Consider the following 18,211-nt stretch of genomic DNA (forward strand, 5'->3'; position numbering starts at 1 on the left):
ATCATTTAAAAAATTATAAAAATATAAATTATTAAAATAATAAAATTATATTTTAACTCTCGTAAAAATAAATAACTAAAATTCACCCAAAAGATTTTCTAGCATTGATCCGGACTCTAAAGGTAACTTTTTTCATTAATGATGTGATTTATACACCTTAATAATTTTGTATTGTTTGACAAATAGTATCGATTTTTTTTTTCTTTTTTATAATAAGCAAAAAAAAAAATTCCAATTATAAAAAAGATGTTAAAATATATATGTGATGTCATCACATTAATATGTAAAATTATTTGTAGTAATTAATGCAAAAAGGTTGCCTGACTATACTTGTTTTCATTCTATTAACGAACACTATGTTTAATCTAAAAAAGGAAAAAAAATTGAATTATAGTAACAGGTTAAATCTATGAAAAATGCATAATATAAGGACTTTATATAGAATTTGACCTTTTTACTTTTTAGCACCGCGGTATTATGATCTTCCTCTCACTAACTCCCAGTTTCACGCTCTGTCAAAGGTTCCCGGTTTTAAACAAACGCAACGCGTACTCGGGGAAAAGAACCGACGGCTCGACGCCAAAAAAACCCCCACAAAAAAAAAAAACCGATCGCAATTCATATAACAATCACAGTCCCGCTGGACTTTTAGCAAAATCCAAAATCCAAAAATCTCTCTTCCTCCATGGAAGCTGCTTCGAGGAATTTATTGAGCTTCATTTCCATGCTACCCACATGTTTCATACTCGTAAGCACTCTGATATCTCTCCTTCTTTCTCGATTTATTTTTTAAAAAATATGCTTAAATTAGCTTATTATTCGGTTTTTGTTCTCTCTAGGGTTTTAATGGGTCGATTATCGATGTTTTGGATCTTTATGTAATGATTTGATTTAAGTTAATCAGAAATAACAGTAAGATATAAAATAAAAATGGCTGCATTTATTAGATAATTACTTTGTTTAATCTGATCTTTTTCTGTGCTATTTATTAGTTAATGATTATTATTTTTTATGTAAGTTGATTGTTCTTGAGCTTCATTTGCATGCTACTTACATGTTTCATGCTCGTTTGCACTCTGATATCTCTCCCTCTTTCTCAAATCTCCTTTTCCTTTTTGTCCTTTTCCTTTTTGTTTTCTTTTGCAATCTGCTTATGTTCAGATTTGAATTAGCTTATTATTCGTTTTTTTTTGTTCTCTCAAGGGTTTTAGTGGATCCACTATAGATGTTTTAGATCTTTATGTTATGATTTGATTTATGGTAATCAAATTTATCCGTGGAACTTAAAAAAAAATAAAAGTGATTACATTAATTAGATAATTATTTGATTAATCTGATCTTTTTCTATTCAATTTATTAGATGATTAATATTTTTTAAAGTGTTTAAATCTATTATTCTTTCAGGTTATTTTCAGTTTTACCATTGTTGATGCAGAAATATCAAATAGCAAAACGATGTGAGATTATTTCTAGTTTTGGCTTTTCTTTTCTGGAGATTTTTCTTTTTTTCCTAATTTGATTGATCTTGATAATTTGTTTTGTGCTACCTCTTTCAGTGGAAGAGGACTCAAAGCATATGGGCAACTGCCTGACAGAAAGGTTACTTCATATTTTATAGATTTGAATCTTTTTGTAGTTTGATCTATCAAAATTAGGTAGTTTACTAATTATGATGTCTTTGCCTGGATTCAGAGTTTCTTATGTTGCATGACCCATTGTTTTCTTAAATATGTTGCACAAAACTAACCGTTGGTGTGAATGTTGACTGAGCAGGAACTGGCAACGCCCTCTTCTGCTCTATTTTTCGATGACAATGAGAAGGTAATGAACAGAGTTATTTATTTATTAATTCTTAACTGCTAATATCACCGATTCTCATGTAAACTTGTTTAATTCAGGATATTGACATAATTGCAACTTACAGTGATGCTTCTGGGACTATTAGAACAAGTAGGGTGAAAATGAAGGATCTTTCTGCTTCTTGGGTTCTGGAAAACCCCATCAGTGGAGATCCTGGCAAACAAAAGGGCTCACAGGTACTTCAATTTGATTTTGTAAATCTGGTTTTATTAATTCATGGTTCTATACTTCAGACTCCAATACCTATATTGTCAAATTCATAACAGCAAGTGTAGTGAAATTAAGGGTATGAACTAAGCACTTTAGTATCATCAACTTGTATATTTTTCAGCACTTATGCAATCTATATGGCAAGGAAAAAGAAAATTTTATTATCAACACTTATATCCTTTTTCCTTGTTTAAGTTCTTGACATCACCATTTGAATGATAATTTGCTAGGTATTTAAACTAAAAGATTCCTACCAAGCTAGCAGAAGATCTGAAGAAAACGTCGAACATTTTATTGATGATCATCATTGGCAAGAAGATGAAATTCAAAATCGTCGCAAGGCATCATGGAGCCCTGTGAAGTTCAAGCGCCAGGTAAATTTTCTGACACTGCTGTGTATTTACTTTCTGCATCTTATATGGTTGAAATTTGTGATATTATCATTTTCAGATGTTGCGGCAAAAAAGGTGGGATCTTCGTACCGCGGACGTTATCCTCCAAAACAAAGAGGGTGACAAGCAGATGGAAGCAACATCTGCTATTGAGGACTTGAAAAATATGGACCCTGTTGTCAATGGAAAGTATAGCATATGGAGAAGAGATTTTGAAAATCCTAACTCTGATTCTACCTTGAAGCTTATGCGTGACCAGATTATTATGGCAAAAGCCTATGCAAATATTGCCAAGTCTAGGAACCAAATTGATCTTTACAGTTCTCTTTTGAGACATGTTGGTGACAGTCTACGTGTTATTGGAGATGCTAATTCTGATTCTGAGCTTCATCCTAGGTATAAAAAATTTATGTTCACCATTTCAGTTATCAGATACACATATTCTTGGTTTTCATGCAAAGGTATGTTCTTTTTCCAGTTCACTTGATCAGGCAAAAGCAATGGGCCATGCTCTATCTTTTGCGAAGGATCGGCTCTATGATTGCCATATAGTTGCAAGGAAGCTTCGAGCCATGCTTCAGTCAGCAGAAGATAATGTAAATTCTCTGAAGAAAAGGAGTGCCTTCTTGATTCAGCTAGCTGCAAAAACTGTCCCAAAACCATTGCATTGCCTACCTCTGCAGCTAGCAGCAGACTATTACTTCCATGGATATCAGAGAAAAAAGGATCTTAATATAGAAAAGCTTGAAGATCCTTCTTTGTATCATTATGCCATCTTTTCCGATAACATACTGGCAACATCCGTGGTCGTCAATTCTACAGTGCTTCATGCAAATGAGCCTGAGAAACACATTTTCCATATAGTGACAGATAAACTGAATTTTGCTGCAATGAGAATGTGGTTTATCTTGAATGCTCCTGAAAAGGCTACAGTTCAGGTTGAGAACATTGATGATTTTAAGTGGTTGAATTCCTCTTACTGTTCTGTTCTACGTCAGCTCGAATCTGCCAGAGTTAAAGAATATTATTTCAAGAATCATCCATCCTCTCTCTCTGTTGGGTCCGACAATCTCAAGTACAGGAATCCAAAATACTTGTCGATGCTGAATCACCTTCGATTCTATCTTCCTGAGGTGTACCCAAAACTCCACAAGATCCTATTTTTGGATGATGATATTGTAGTCCAGAAGGATTTGACACCTCTTTGGGATGTTGATCTGAATGGAATGGTGAATGGTGCAGTGGAGACCTGTAAAGGGAGCTTTCATAGATTCGACAAGTATCTCAATTTCAGCAATCCGAAAATCTCAGAGAACTTTGACTCCAATGCATGTGGTTGGGCATTTGGGATGAATATTTTCGATTTGAAGGAGTGGAGAAACCGGAACATTACACAAATATATCATTATTGGCAAGATAGGGTAATGCTTCACTTGTGCTTTTCACATGTTTCAGTCCTCTTATAGTAAATTTTGATTCTCCAATGGCTCTCGTATTAGCACCATTGGAGTCGGGTGTGAGTATCCAACACGGGTTTGGTTAGATTTTCCTATGTTTCCTCTTTATATTTGGAGGATCCGTGAAGGTTGTATCCACATATCTATGTGTCGGGCGGGCACGGGTACTTTAAAAGGAATGAAGGGTCCAAGCAGCATAGTATTAGCATATTATCTAAAATCCATTTGGATTATCATTTGTTTCTAAACATCATTTTGTCACTGATGAAGAAACTAATTTTGCAGAACGAGGATCGAACTCTTTGGAAGCTCGGCACGTTGCCACCAGGACTGATCACTTTCTATAACTTAACCTATCCATTGGATCGAAAATGGCACGTATTAGGACTCGGGTATGACCCAGCCCTGAACCAAACTGAGATAGAAAATGCAGCTGTCGTCCATTACAATGGAAACTATAAGCCATGGTTGGATCTGGCTGTAGCCAAGTACAAGTCATACTGGTCCAAATATGTAAGGTTCGATAACTATTACCTTAAACTCTGCAACTTAAGCGAATAGCTATTTGACCTATGTTACTGTTCTTTTTTTTTTGCATTCACTCGTGTAATTCTTTTATTGAGGTAAAGAAAAGAGAAAAGAGAGAAATTCTTTTATGCTTCTTTGTTGCTTTCATTGGATTATCACTTTTTTATATTACTTTAGCTTAGACATGTAGCACTGATTTAGGTATAAACACTTGGGAGGTCCTTGGGTTAGAAGTTATTTAGTCTCTCTCAAAATAAACATAGCAATTTAGTTCCTTTTAGACATGTTCCGGGGGTTGGGTTTTGGGAGAGCTTAAACAAAAATATTATAGCTCGAAAAAAGAGTTTTGGCTAATAAATAAGCTCATTTAAATATAGGTTGGGTTTAGTTTTTAATATCGAAAGCTTGAGCCTAGTTTGATTTTCAAGTTTATAAATGTTTTTTGTGTACATATTGAAATTTACAAATTGGGAGAGGGATGACAAGAGCAAGGTTTTAACTTTGGTCCTTAGGGTGCCCAACAAAGAGTCTTAATCTTTTCATTCTTAGGTTATATCATATTGAAAATTTAATATACTATCTCATAATGGAAACGTTATTTTCAATTTTCAATAAATGTCCAGTCGATTTCCTTCAAAAAAAAAAACCTTATTTTTAATGTTATGTTATTCAGAAAAAAATTAAGTTCATATTCAGAGATTTAATAAAAAATATATATTATGGTAGTAATATACGTAGAATTACTAAATATTAAAAAAAAAATTTAAAAAAATTGGCATGTTAAACAGGTTGAATAGTCATTAAGTTATGGTAAAATTAAGACTTAATACTTTATGATAAGCTGAGGTTCCGCAATTATATACAATATCAATATTTTATATGGGTCTGATTCGAATCAACCTATGTGCAATTTATATATGATATGAATATCATATTTTGGTCGGACTCTAACCAACCCATTATAATGTTTTAAAGTGTCTTAAAAAAAATTAAATCAAGCTTATTTATTTTTAAGAAATGTTTTAAAAGATTCACTTAATCTTATCTACGTACACATAATTCAAATTTTAATTTAATTTGTGAAATCTATAAAAGGAAATGGGCCGTAAAATTAAGCAAAAAGGTTTGATTACATTTAATTTTGGGTAATATTTCCGCATTAATTATACAATTTAGTCCTAAGAAAAGTTTTTGAAACACCAAGTTTAATAATTTGGTGCCTCAAGTTGATTGAAACAATGATGAAAAAAAAGGAGAAGAGAGGCTTAAAAGACTAAACAATTAACGCCTGTTCAAATTTGTGTGTGTAAACCTAGGGTATTTCAAGTCATACTGGACTTGAGACTAATATTTGTTGAATCGGGAGCGTTTAAGAAAAAGCCCTCAAGTGCTTTTTTCCGAGATTCGAATTTATATTATCTTTCTTATGGGGTTGAGGCACGATGAAGTTTCAATAGCCATGCCCTCCTTGACTGTAAGGAGATGCTTGTAATTTCTCCATTCCAACATGTCCTTGCATTCCGTTCCTTTTGTATTGCTCCCACATTGCTTGTTCCTCTGCCAAAAGCTTTTGCTTCTTCCCCGTGTCTGACATTTGTACGTACGGCGGCGGTGCCACGGTGAGTGATGCCATGAACGGATCACTGTCGCTTGTGTTCTTCCCATTGGACGAAGGTGGAGCTGGCAATGCCAATGCAGCCGGTCTCCCGGCTGATCCAAATGCGACGCTGCTCGCGCTTCCGGTTGCTGCCATACCTTGCGAAGCCATTCGGCCATGTTGATACATTCCATCGAGCATCAACATATCGAATCCACCTCCGAGACTTGCTTTCTGATGATTGAGATTGCTTGTTGATTGAATCAAGGCCGATTCCCAATCAGCTTCGTCCTTGAAAGCATCCCAGCCAAGTCCCGCTGGAGGCCCGACTGACACACCGCCATCGAATAAAGCCAATGCGAATTTCTCTGCTTGATCCTTGCTCGACACCACATCATCTCCTAGATTCAACAAATCAACCACTTGTTGCAAAACTATGGCTTGGGATTCATCTTTCTCTTCTTTCTCTAATCCTTTCGCAACAGGTGCTTCCTCGACTTCCTCTTCCAGCGCCGGCAACTCCTTAATGGCATTCATATCTTCTTCTTCAACCACTTCTGATTCTTTAACTTCCGGCTCCAGGTCATCCTTAGGTAAATCATCCTCGACTTTTTTTGCTTCCAATTTCTTATCACGCATTAATTCATCGACGAGATCGAGTTTCTTTTGCGTGATTTTCTCAATATCAGGATAATCAGAAGAGCGTCCAATGCCGACACTTTTACACCAGGAATAGAAGTTATCGAGCTCATCGAATTGCTTGCCTTGACGGCAAAATATATCATAAACTTGAAGGGATTCAGCAAGATCTAGCTCCATTAAGCGGTCGATAAAAATAGACAGTATTTCAGTTTTGTCGTAATATAACTGGAAACTTTCTTTCACTATTTGGTAAAGCGCCACAGTCACCACCCTGTTGCACTTTGCCGCTCCTGTTTCACATCAGAGGAAAAAAAAACCCACTAATCACAAGAAATCTTCGCAAAATGATGCTCCGCTTGTTCTTACAAGCTCGAAGGTTAGAACAAAATATTTGAGTGGAGATTGGAATTTAATATTTAAAATTTGAATCTGGATTGGTTTAGTTTAGACTTATCCATTGGTTGGATGACTTGACCTGCCATAATTCAGGTTTGAGCAAAGATTTTTATCTTCAGGTCAATGGATTAGGTTGACCAACTTAAATTAAATAAAATTTAAATATTTTTAGTTAAATTTAATTATTAAAAATATAAAATATTAATTTTAAATAATAATATGAGTTTTTTTTTATTTACATGATGTAATTTATGTCATAAGAAACATTGTTTATTTATTTAATAAATATATGTATATATTAAATATTAGATCAAAATTAACATTATATATATTAAAAATGTACGAATAATTTTGCATAGTTTTAAGCTAATCATTTATATATTTAGAATGATTTAGATAAAATTTGATCTCTACTACTCTGGCTGAATTGAACTTGGGCTGGTCTAGAATCTTAGATGAAATCATTTTAGTTTATGTAATTTTAAGATTTAGTTTTAGGGTGAGTTTGGATGGGCGGTGCGTTTACTTGCGGTTAGTGTAAAAATAGCGGTGGCGGTGAGATTAGACACTGTAGCGATACTGTAGCGTGAGACAAAAAGTAAACTAAACGCACCGCACCGCACCCAATCGCCCATCCAAACCCACTGTTAGATTATTCAGGTTTGTTGGTTGAGTTTTAGGATCTATTTATTTTAGATTTGGGTCATTTGAGATTTATTTATTCGAGTTTAACACTCGAGTTTGAATCAGTTCGGATTTAAGTTATTTCTTACTCAGGTGTTCAAGTGGAGAAATTTTGAATGGTTTATTTTTTATGTTGAAATCAAAGTTGATTTGCCTCTAAGCGGAATGAGTTGATGTATAGAGAGAAATTAACCTATTGGTCGGCAGGCTAAGAATCGTTCAAGCAACTGTTGCAACTGTTGCAACGTTGTAAATATTTGCTCCGTCTTCATATCTCGAAAGTGCGATGATTTAGCTCCACTTTCCTTCTCGTTGTTCTCTTCCTCTTTATTTTCATTCGCTATGGTCGCTGTCTTAGTCTTTTCCCCGCGCCTATCTTGAATATTGTACTCCAATTTTTCGTCAAGGTAAAGTGCATAAGTACGCACAAACGCTGAGAAGTCCCACGAACGGTACCGCGAAGTGTCGCGGAAATCTGACAAGTTAAGGATCCGAGTCCCACGCCTTGTCGAAAAGAAAATCTCTTGTTGATACGCTGGATCGCCTTCATTCAGTAGCCGATGGATCAACAATAGAGTCTTCAACGCAACCGTCCAACTCTTGGTCTTGTTGAGCCGCCTAGACATCGTGTTGACGCATGCAATGATGTAGGCGCGCGAATACGACGTTATGCATATGATTTCTCGAATGTATCGCTCGTCGGCAGGCTGTTCTTCATGCCTCGTCGCCTTAACGATGGCGACATCAAGGTCCGACAATGAGGTGGTGCCACCAACTTTGGCTAGGCCTATCCTGGTTTGATCTTTGACACGCCCAATGGCTTTTTTTAGCCTGCTTGGAGCCATAGATTTTAAGAACCCCAATTATAAAATTTACTCAAGGAAGAACAGAAATATCCCAAACAACAATCTCTGGAGAAGATTGTTGATGGGAAAGAAAAAGAAAGGGAAGGAAAAGAAAAGAAAAGAAAAGAATTTCTTTTATGGTTTCCTTCTCACATATCACCTTTTGTTTATAATGTAAATTTGTGCTTTGAGTCAAACTATGGGTTGGTCTCCATTATTTTTTATGCCATTATTTTTAGCATGAAGAAGAGGAGAGAAGTTTCAAAGGGATATATTTAGACATGTGTCAAAATCTAATTGGTTTTTTTTCTTAAAGAATCGGTAATTTTGTAGACAGCAAATTTAGCTTTTAATACTTTTTTTTCTCTTTTTTTTTTTGGCAATAAATTTAGCTTTAGCAGTTGCACCTTTGACTTTTTCATATTTGCATTGGCGGGTCAATGTAAAGTTAATGCTTCATAAAAGAGTTCTTAAAGCCCAATGTCTTTTGGGCTCTTTTATTACTCAAGCTCATGAAATCTTTTGTAGGATTAAAGCTCCTAAACTCTTTCCGAATTAGTACAAGATTTTGAAATTTTAAATTTTTTTTATCTTAAACATTTTTATTTTTTATAAATGTATTAAAATTAAAAATAATCATTAAATTAATATTATTAATTTGATTAATTATTTTAAAATTTATTTTTATATATATGAAAAGTATTTAAAATATATATAAATAAATTTAAGATGTTACACAAAAACATACCAATACTAAAATAAAAACGATACGATGATATTGGGACTAGTATATGATAGCTACAATTGATTTTAAAATTCTTAAAATTGATTTCTTAGTTGGATTTTCTTTTCCATCAAATTATGGATGAAAATAAATAGTATGAATTTAAATAGTATTAGGATTCAAATATTTTAATTGAATATTGTAAATAATCATTTAATTATAAAAAAAATATTGTAAAATATTTTTGAAAATATTTATATATTTCTTTGATTTTTTAGAATTAGGATCAAATTAAGGTCATTTGTAAATTTTGAGGGTTAATTTTTTAAAATTATAGCTAAATCGATATAATACGTAAACGTGAGGGTTATTATACCGGTTTGTTTGCCATTTGTGGTTTTGATGGGAGTGACTATGTAATGTGAATGCTTAAATTGCAAACTTTTTCTTTCGAGTGTTTAAAATAAAAAATTTTTGTCGTTGGGTGACTATCTATGTAGTTCACCCTTCTACTTATCATATGCTTCGGGATGGATGCAAATATTAATTCTCTCATATTTAATATTCGAATCGATTTTAATTTTACAGATAACACATCCAAGTATCTAAATATATTATTTACTTTGCTTTTCAAAATTTTTATATTTTTGGACTTATTAAATGTGTATTTCAAAGCATTTATATAATTGATAAATAATTTAATTAATTTGAACTTAAATTCAGAAAATAATATTTGAATTTAATATGAATTAATTATAAAAAATTAAACTTTCAAAGCTAATTTACTGAAAGGGTAAACTACTAAAATAGTTGCTTTTTTTTTTGTTTCAGGTTACATTTTAGTCACTTATGTTTGAAATATTATGTTTTAATCATTTATGTTATCGTGTTGTAACATTTTAGTCACTAAGTCGTTAATTGTCGTTAACGGTGTAACAATAAGTTGACGTAGCACATTAAATCATCATTTTAAATAAAAATTTTAGGTTAAATTATACAATTGCTCCCTATATTTTTTTGTTTTGAGCTTTTCCGTTTGGTTCAAGATTCGAAACCAGTAACGGTTCCAGTCCCATGAGCCTTGCAATTATGCTTGGTGGCCATCGTTGTTTATCGTTATCATCCACCTCATCTTTGCATTGGTTCGTAGATAATATGGAGGCATTCGTATGAATCTCCGGGGCTTAAGGCTTCCGTTGGTATCAATGACGACTCTATTATCCAGAAAGAGTCTCGGAGCTTCCTTGAAGAATTTCCATGGTGACCTCGAGCTACCTTCTTTGTACTAAAAAACGAGAAGCAGGAGAGGTGACTTGCTCTGATTATTAGTAGGTGTGGAAAGTTCCGATGTCGGAGACTAGAGCTCCAATGTAACTGGAGATTGTTTCGAATAGTCTAGTGACGCTACTGCTTGGCTTTGTGGCTACTTCTTTAATTCTCTCGATATTGTTGGTGTCTCAACGGTCTTCACTTGCTTCATTTTCTTTTCACTCGCCTGAAACAAATTTTTTTTAAAAAATATCAATAAAACAATACAAACCAACGTAAAAAAAAAAAAGACGAAGATCAAAAAATAAAAACCAACTGACGTTTCCACGGGAGGGAGGTGCTTAGGGGAGTAAAGGCATTTGCCACAAAGAAGTTGGTGGCAATCAAAGATTTGAAGGAAATCTGTCATCATCTTTCCTTTCTTTCTTTCTTTTTTAAGAAAAAAAACTATTCACCCTCGTATTTAACTCAATAATTCTCTTCTTAGTGACAAGTTAATCTTTCCATTTAGACTTCCTCACAAGAGAATAGAAAATAAGAAGAAAAAAAAAGAAAGTTAAAAGAAGGTAAAAAAAAAATTTAACTTCCTATGTCAGTTTACCCTTACACCATTAAAGGCAATTAATGACTCAGTGACTAAAATGTTACAACACGATAATATAAGTGATTAAAATGTAATATTTCAAATATAAGTGACTAAAATATAACTTGAGACAAAAAAAAATTGACTATTTTGATATTTTGCCCTTACAGAAATCATATTTAACAAAAGTTACAAACATATGAGCGGTCGTAATCCCTAATCAAAATTACGAAATTGTGTTTTATAGAAAGGTTAAGACTAATGATTAATTTGTGATTTTGGTGGTTGATTATGTAATGTATTAACACGTGCGAGAATGGAAAAAAGCGTGCGATGCCTTACATCATAACTGACACGATGCTTCTCTAAGCAACCACCAACCCATACCATACCTTTGTCTCCAAATACCATCGAAGTTGGAGTTTAGAAGGGTAAAAACATAGATCTCTCTTGTAAATAATTTTTTTATATAAATTTAATCGAATAAATAAAAAATTACATCCAAAATTAAAATGCCCTCAAAGTTGCAAACTATATATATTTCAAGCAAAGCCTTACGGACAGTGTTCCTAGGGCTTCACCTGTCCCCCTATCCTTATTGTCCTTTGTACGTGAGATTCTCACCCAATGCCATACTTAAACATTGTAAGCCCTAAGATCTTATAGGTTTAGAATTGCTGGGATCACACATTTAACTTTGATAGAGTATTCGATATTTACACATCGTGTATATCTGTTTTATTAATATAATAACTTATATCTATAATGATAAGATATCAATTTATTAACTAAATTTTAAGAAATTTACAATCAATATATAAACGACATGGGACTAGCTTTAAAATAGAAAATCAAACACTTACTCTCCTCTAATTCCCTCCGATTCTCTCATATACTCACGTTTCAACAATGTATACTATGAGCACATTGCATTTGGATTTATCTAATCTTTTCCAACACAAATGGTGGCCGTGTGGTTGAGGAATCTTTGGTCCACTTTCCCACACATCACTACACACACAGAGTGAGTAATAAGCATGGATTTTTCCATGTTTCTATTTTCATTTACTAGAATAAAAATAATACTATATTTGCTACAATAACAATTCCATTTCCCTATGCAATATCCTATCTTTAACCTGGATAAAACTATTAATAATCTAACGATTTAAATTTAATTTCTCTTTGAAAGTACATTCAAAAAAGTTTGCTGGTAATGCATGCATCTAGCATTAATGGCAATTGCTGATTTCATCATCATCATCCAAGGATAAAAACACTTCGTCCAAGCACGATAGTTCCATTCCACCATCCTCCTCATCACTTGTACTACAACTTCTTTCATGAACTCGACAGATAACCCATTTGCTATAGTCCTGAAAAATAACCAAAACAGGATAATAAATAGACAGGTTGGATTGATTTTGATTCAGGTTTTGAAAATTCAGTCATTTAGAGTTATGATGATTTTAAGTTTGATCATTTTGGATCTCGATCATTTCAAATTGGTAGTTGAGTTTTTTTTGATCGGCTCATTTCAATTAATGTTATTTATAATTATTTATTTTGATAATTTCATGTTCGAGTCATTCTGATTTGAAGGTTCAAGTTTTATGAAAGAGGTGAAGTCAAGAGTTTTGTGTTAAATTAGAAAATTTTTAAAGGTCTAGCTAAAATTTTCAATTTTGTTCTAAAAAAATCTAAATTAAATTATTAATTTTTTTAGAGGGATCAAAATATAATTTTCTCATTCTAACAAAGGGCACAAAGTTGTTGCCTTCCCCTTTTGGATTCGCTTTAAAGTTTCGCCTTATTTGATTATTTGATCTGCTACAAATCAATCAAATTAGATCGGATTTAAATTTCGTGATGAATAAATCAAATTTAGGTTAAAATTGACATTTATTTAGAATGAGTTACAAATGAAGAATTGTATATAGAAGGATACTAACTATTTTGGAATTATGTCCTCTACGTTTGGATGATCTAGATGTACTGCTGCTGGAATCCGAATCCGAGAGACGATATTCATGCATTACCCAATCTGTCTTGACACCTCCTCCTCCTTCAGCTTCACCAATGAAGAAAACCAAGTATTTTTTAATGCCAACTCTCCTGCTACTACTGCTATTCACTACACTTTCTTCCATTCCCATTGCCTTCCAATACCCATTCCTTGTATTCCTATTTTCACTCCTCCTGCTGTAATAGTACCACTGCTTCCCCTCCCCCAATGCTTTACCTATTTACCAAAATAAACACACATTATAATATTATTATTATTCAACTTTCTACCATATCTGTATAATATTTACATCAAATCTCAACTAAATTCAAAATCGAGTTAAATGAAAAGTAAAACTATTATAACACTATTTTTTCTATACACAAGACTTTGAGACTTTAAACTTTAATTAATAGTGTCCAACTAGCATGATAAGTTTGAATAAAAATAAGAATATATATTATTATATAAATACCATCAAGTTCCCAGGGATCATAGGGATAGAGGTGAAGATCAGGGATAACGTCAGGGTGGCAAGGCAAGAGGGCGGCCTTACGTTGAAGGAAATGAACCACTAGCTCTTCATCTGTGGGATGGAATCTGAATCCTGGAGGCACTTTATTAATGCTATTATTATCTCCCATCTCTCTCTCTCTCTCTCTCTCTCTCTCTCTCTCAATAGATATAGCAATAGCAATGCAACAAAATAAGGAGGAGAAGAAGGATAGTGAAGGAGAAGGATTTGTGTAGTGGGTGATATTTATAGTGTGGGAGAGGAATTAAAACAATTTTATTGTATAGTGGATCATAGTGCATCCTTGATTTACAATAAATATATTTATAAAAATTTTATAATAAAATAAATAAGAGTTTAATTTACTCCATAAATTTAAGATTATAGTTAATTTAATTAACTCATACCATTAACCCAATCAAATATATTATAAGTATAAAAAGATAAAAATTTTAACTATTTTATAATTAAATTAATATTAAATTAACTTATTACATTAACTCAACTTCGCACATAAATATAATATTTATAAAGAAAAATCAATTAGTTGACGGTATTGGGTGCTCACCGAAACTTCCCCACGATGGCACGTAACGGATTATGGAATGCTTTTGCATTGCATACTTCCCAAGTAAGGTATCTTATTTTAGCTAGGCATACTCATTTATTTCAGTTATTTATTTAATTTTTTTAGTCATTAAATTTGTTTTCTTAGTCAAATTATTTCAAAATACATATTAACGTTATTTTAACTTTGATGATGTCGCATATATGTAGATTATCGGTGAATGAGATGTCAACATTTAATTATTTTTTTTAAAAATAAAAAATTAGAAATCATTAAAATTATTTAAAAACTATAAAAATTTTAAAAAAAATATTTTTGTTAATATTTATAAAAATTAATTAAATGTTGATGTGTCATCCACGAGTATGTAACGTTTTTTCCCTCTATTTTAAAGTCTTTTGAAAAAATATAAATTTAAAAATTAAAAGAGACGAAAAATTAAATATATAATTAAAATGATTATTTTTTTTAAGTTGGAATGTAAAGAAAATCATTATGTCTTTTAGCTATTATTATAACATGTACTTTTTCTTTGTTTTTATACAAACATTTACTTTTCCTTATATATATAAAACTGTGACTTGCTCTCTATATGTGAGTAGAAAAAATTATATAAAATACGTATTTATAAAAAAAAAGTTATATAAACATCAAATAAAATTTTGATTGAAAAATATGTAAAGTTGAAGTTTTAAAAATTATGGTATGGTAGCTCCCAATGTTAAATCCTGCTATAGGAGGGTAATTTTTTAAAATTTATTTTAGTTTGATAGATTTTATATAAAAATATAAAAATAATTTTATAATAATATTAGTTATTTTGTATGAGAAATGATTTTTACTTATTTTTTAATTGAATTGGTGGCACAAATCAATTCAACACTAATTTAATAAGAGAATTAAATAATATTATATATATAATTTATACATATACTTTTTTTTTGAACAAATAATTTTTTTCTTTTATATATACTTATTTTAGCTAACATTTTTTTTTCTTTTATATAAAAATTTTAAATTATTTTTAAATTTTCTAAGTATTAAATTAAAAGATATTATGCACTTAAATATGACTTAGCGCTGGTTTAACATGACTTCTAAAAAATACTTTTTAGATACAAGTGTTGCTAAACAAGATATTTTTAAATTTTTTAAAAGTACAAAATGATTTAAAAAAATATTTTTTAATTAAAAGCAGAAGAAAAAAATATAATTTTTGTTGAGAACCACTTTTAAAAAGCAATAATAAGCTAAACATTACTTTACTTACATTATTATAATAAGAAGGAAAGTAATTGAAGTGAATTAATTATTATAAGATAAACTGAAAAAAACAGAAAGGAAAAAAGAAAAGTGAGATTGTGTGATAGGTGGCACATTCAGGCTTTTTCCTTGTAAAAAAACAAACATTATAATTAGTTTCATAAATTAAAATTGTTGTTAATTGATTATGTGTATGTTTAAAAAATATGCTCATGTGTGTCATCATCAAACTCATGCTTATATCATGCATTTGCTGTCATATACGTGGGTCGCATGAAGTTTATTTCTGGTTAAATTCACTATTAGTTCGTCTACTTTGTAAAAGTTATGAATTTAGGTCTTATATTTTAATTTAATCAATTTTAATCCTAGACTTTTTGAATTGGTCAGTTTTTGTCTTTACACTTTTTAAATTTTGAAGTTTCAATCTACACCCAAATAATAACAGTTAAATTTGTCGGTTAAATTCAATTACTAGTAGTATACTATGTGTACAGTTGTATATTTAGTCATTATTCTCCAATTGAATCATTTTAAGTCCCTATACTTTTCAAAATTCAAAATTTCAATCTTGACACGGATGATGGTGATTCTTCCATTTATTGGATTTTTAGTGTATAAAATTTGAAAATAAGAAGCTAACATTGCATTAGGCATATGATAATATGTTTGCTTTATTGGATTTTGGAAATAATAGAACTTAACGAATTTAACAATTATCATATGGTAAGGATTGAAATTTTAAAATTGAAAAGTAAATGGACTAAAAATGATCAAATTAAAATATAGAGACTAGATCCACAACTTTTGTAAGTATAAGTACTAACAGTAAAAGTTAACATTTATTTTCTGTTATTTTGTTAAAGGAATAAAAAAAGGATTGAAGCCACAACAAGGGCAATTCACATTGTATAGAGTGCCGAAAGTCATTGGAATTTGGAGGTTCACACTATGGAGTGGTGCAAAAAGCCACTAGATTAAATGGATAGAGAAAGTCAAGGTAGCAAAGGAGTAGAGTTTCGATCTCTTTTTTTTTTCTTTTGTTCTTATTTCTAGAAGAGGGGGTCCTTATTTAGGCAATGAAGGGCTTGGAGTGGGCCTTCATCTCATGATGATTTTTTTGTAGAGTCTAACTTTAGTCCCGGTTTAGGGTGTAGGCAAAGCTAGGACCTTCTTAAGGGTTGATAAGTTTGAGAGTGGATAGAATGTAACTTTCTTGAGAGTTAGTGAACCTAGTGTGTCGGTAGGGTTTTTATATGTTGCTTTATTGACTAGGAATGGGCTATAGATTGGTGTGCTAGTTTATCAAAACTCTAAATGGAACCTTCTGGTAAAGATAAATACCACGTTCTTGTATATTTTCACAACATAATGGAGAAACTCTTCATTTGAGTGCATAAGTGGCATTGAGTCTCTACATAATTCTTATACTATAAAATATGATTGTAGGATCTCTAGTTTAATTTTCTCTTTCAGTGGTTTAAACTTTGGTGGCATGTATTCTACAACTATGTGTAGAGCTAGAGAATTATTGGAGAAAGAAGTTCACTCCACATCATTAAACCTAAGTTTGCACAAATATTGCCTCTCTCTCCTTAAGGCTCGCATATAGTCTTCTAGAGGTGTATTTTGTTATTATAGCAATACTACCTAAGCGTTGGACTCATCATGTCTATCAGGATGTCATTTTTGATCTTGATGTGAAGAGTCTGCCTTGTCTTGTTATGGTGATTATTGGGTTCTTTTGGGGGGGGATTTTGATTTGCCCATAATTCCGAAATAATTTGGGTATTCTATTAAATCTTCTGCTGCTATTGGTATAGTCGTTGTTGTTATGAAAGTTAGTCTTGTAATGTTTTTACTCATTCTTACAATTCATTATATTTCAAGGAATATTAGTTAGGATTTTGGATTTTTGCTTAAGAGTAGGATAAAGATGACTCCAAGTGGAGGTGGAAATTGTTGTTGATTTGGGTAACAACTGTTAATATTTTTACTTTTAAAGCAATGATTTTATCATACTAGTAATTTTTTGATTGATTGAATAAATAAAATTACTCCATGCTTCATTGATAAATCGTTATATGTTTGTCCTCAACGGTTTTTGCATGACAAGCGAAATGAATAAGCAAATATATGCTCCTTGATAACTTAAAGTTTAAATAATAAATTTAATTATAAGAACGAATTATAACGTAATAGACAACTTTTATTAGTAGATAATATAAATTGTTCATATTCCGCAAAATTAGATTAAGCAAATAATTCAAATAAATAGGGGACTATCATGTTGTCTATAAGTCTAAATGGAGAAATAGCTTGTCTTGGCTATCAAGTGAATGAAACCTAGAAATAAAGACATGGATATGATTGTCTAGACTAACATTGCATCATATAGGACTTAAGTTGAATTTATCATAGATCCATTTATGAATTTATTCACTTGTGATGTTCTTGCTGTGACTTATTTAAGTCTCTAGTAAGTGCATGACCATGCATGTATAACTCATGTACTTTGATGTACTGAAAAATTGAGTTATCATGGTAGTGGGTCGTAAGGTGATTATATTAGGTACATGACTTATGTATGGCATGAAATCACCTATAATATTAGAATTCATAGGTCGAATAAAGAGTAAATGGTATCCTCTCACTGACATTGTATGGATTATGG

At 31.7% G+C, this 18,211-nt stretch overlaps 3 protein-coding genes across 5 annotated transcripts; 1 reads left to right on the forward strand and 2 right to left on the reverse strand.

The window, feature by feature from the left end:
* Positions 1-499: 499 nt before the first annotated feature.
* On the forward strand, positions 500-4,575 carry LOC107894630 (probable galacturonosyltransferase 3). Of its 3 annotated transcripts, none has more exons than XM_041084972.1 (9): positions 500-748; positions 1,405-1,457; positions 1,557-1,599; positions 1,774-1,821; positions 1,899-2,036; positions 2,301-2,444; positions 2,521-2,858; positions 2,941-3,883; positions 4,205-4,575. In XM_041084972.1, the coding sequence occupies exons 1-9, from the start codon at positions 686-688 to the stop codon at positions 4,478-4,480; spliced, it is 2,046 nt and encodes a 681-aa protein (XP_040940906.1). In that variant the 5' UTR covers positions 500-685; the 3' UTR covers positions 4,481-4,575. The 3 variants fall into 3 exon arrangements, with proteins under 3 accessions (XP_040940906.1, XP_040940907.1, XP_040940908.1); XM_041084974.1 differs by having other exon boundaries at positions 694-748; positions 1,925-2,036; XM_041084973.1 differs by lacking the exons at positions 1,405-1,457; positions 1,557-1,599.
* Positions 4,576-5,536: 961 nt separating this feature from the next.
* Positions 5,537-8,797, reverse strand: LOC107893999 (putative clathrin assembly protein At1g03050). Its single transcript, XM_041084975.1, has 2 exons — positions 7,960-8,797; positions 5,537-6,976 (listed from the first exon to the last, which is right to left on the reverse strand). The coding sequence occupies exons 1-2, from the start codon at positions 8,609-8,611 to the stop codon at positions 5,898-5,900; spliced, it is 1,731 nt and encodes a 576-aa protein (XP_040940909.1). The 5' UTR covers positions 8,612-8,797; the 3' UTR covers positions 5,537-5,897.
* A 3,415-nt stretch (positions 8,798-12,212) lies between these two features.
* Positions 12,213-13,916, reverse strand: LOC107894920 (NAC domain-containing protein 104). The gene is made up of 3 exons (XM_016820089.2): positions 13,668-13,916; positions 13,140-13,429; positions 12,213-12,563 (listed from the first exon to the last, which is right to left on the reverse strand). The coding sequence occupies exons 1-3, from the start codon at positions 13,834-13,836 to the stop codon at positions 12,420-12,422; spliced, it is 603 nt and encodes a 200-aa protein (XP_016675578.1). The 5' UTR covers positions 13,837-13,916; the 3' UTR covers positions 12,213-12,419.
* Between the last annotated feature and the right edge of the window lie 4,295 nt (positions 13,917-18,211).

This window comes from Gossypium hirsutum, chromosome A13 (assembly GCF_007990345.1).
Source record: "Gossypium hirsutum isolate 1008001.06 chromosome A13, Gossypium_hirsutum_v2.1, whole genome shotgun sequence".
NCBI classification, from domain to species: Eukaryota; Viridiplantae; Streptophyta; class Magnoliopsida; order Malvales; family Malvaceae; genus Gossypium; species Gossypium hirsutum.

Bases quoted from the DNA above. Each gene is read 5' to 3' on its own strand.
- LOC107893999 (XM_041084975.1), bottom strand. From the start codon at position 8,611: ATGGCTCCAAGCAGGCTAAAAAAAGCCATTGGGCGTGTCAAAGATCAA. The intron at 6,977-7,959 runs GTTAATTTCTCT...GATGTGAAACAG, and splicing joins CTTAGCCTGCCGACCAATAG to GAGCGGCAAAGTGCAACAGG.
- LOC107894630 (XM_041084972.1), top strand. From the start codon at position 686: ATGGAAGCTGCTTCGAGGAATTTATTGAGCTTCATTTCCATGCTACCC. The intron at 749-1,404 runs GTAAGCACTCTG...TTATTCTTTCAG, and splicing joins TACCCACATGTTTCATACTC to GTTATTTTCAGTTTTACCAT. The intron at 2,445-2,520 runs GTAAATTTTCTG...TATCATTTTCAG, and splicing joins CTGTGAAGTTCAAGCGCCAG to ATGTTGCGGCAAAAAAGGTG.
- LOC107894920 (XM_016820089.2), bottom strand. From the start codon at position 13,836: ATGGGAGATAATAATAGCATTAATAAAGTGCCTCCAGGATTCAGATTC. The intron at 13,430-13,667 runs GTATTTATATAA...TTTGGTAAATAG, and splicing joins TGATCCCTGGGAACTTGATG to GTAAAGCATTGGGGGAGGGG. The intron at 12,564-13,139 runs GTTAGTATCCTT...GTTATTTTTCAG, and splicing joins GAGGACATAATTCCAAAATA to GACTATAGCAAATGGGTTAT.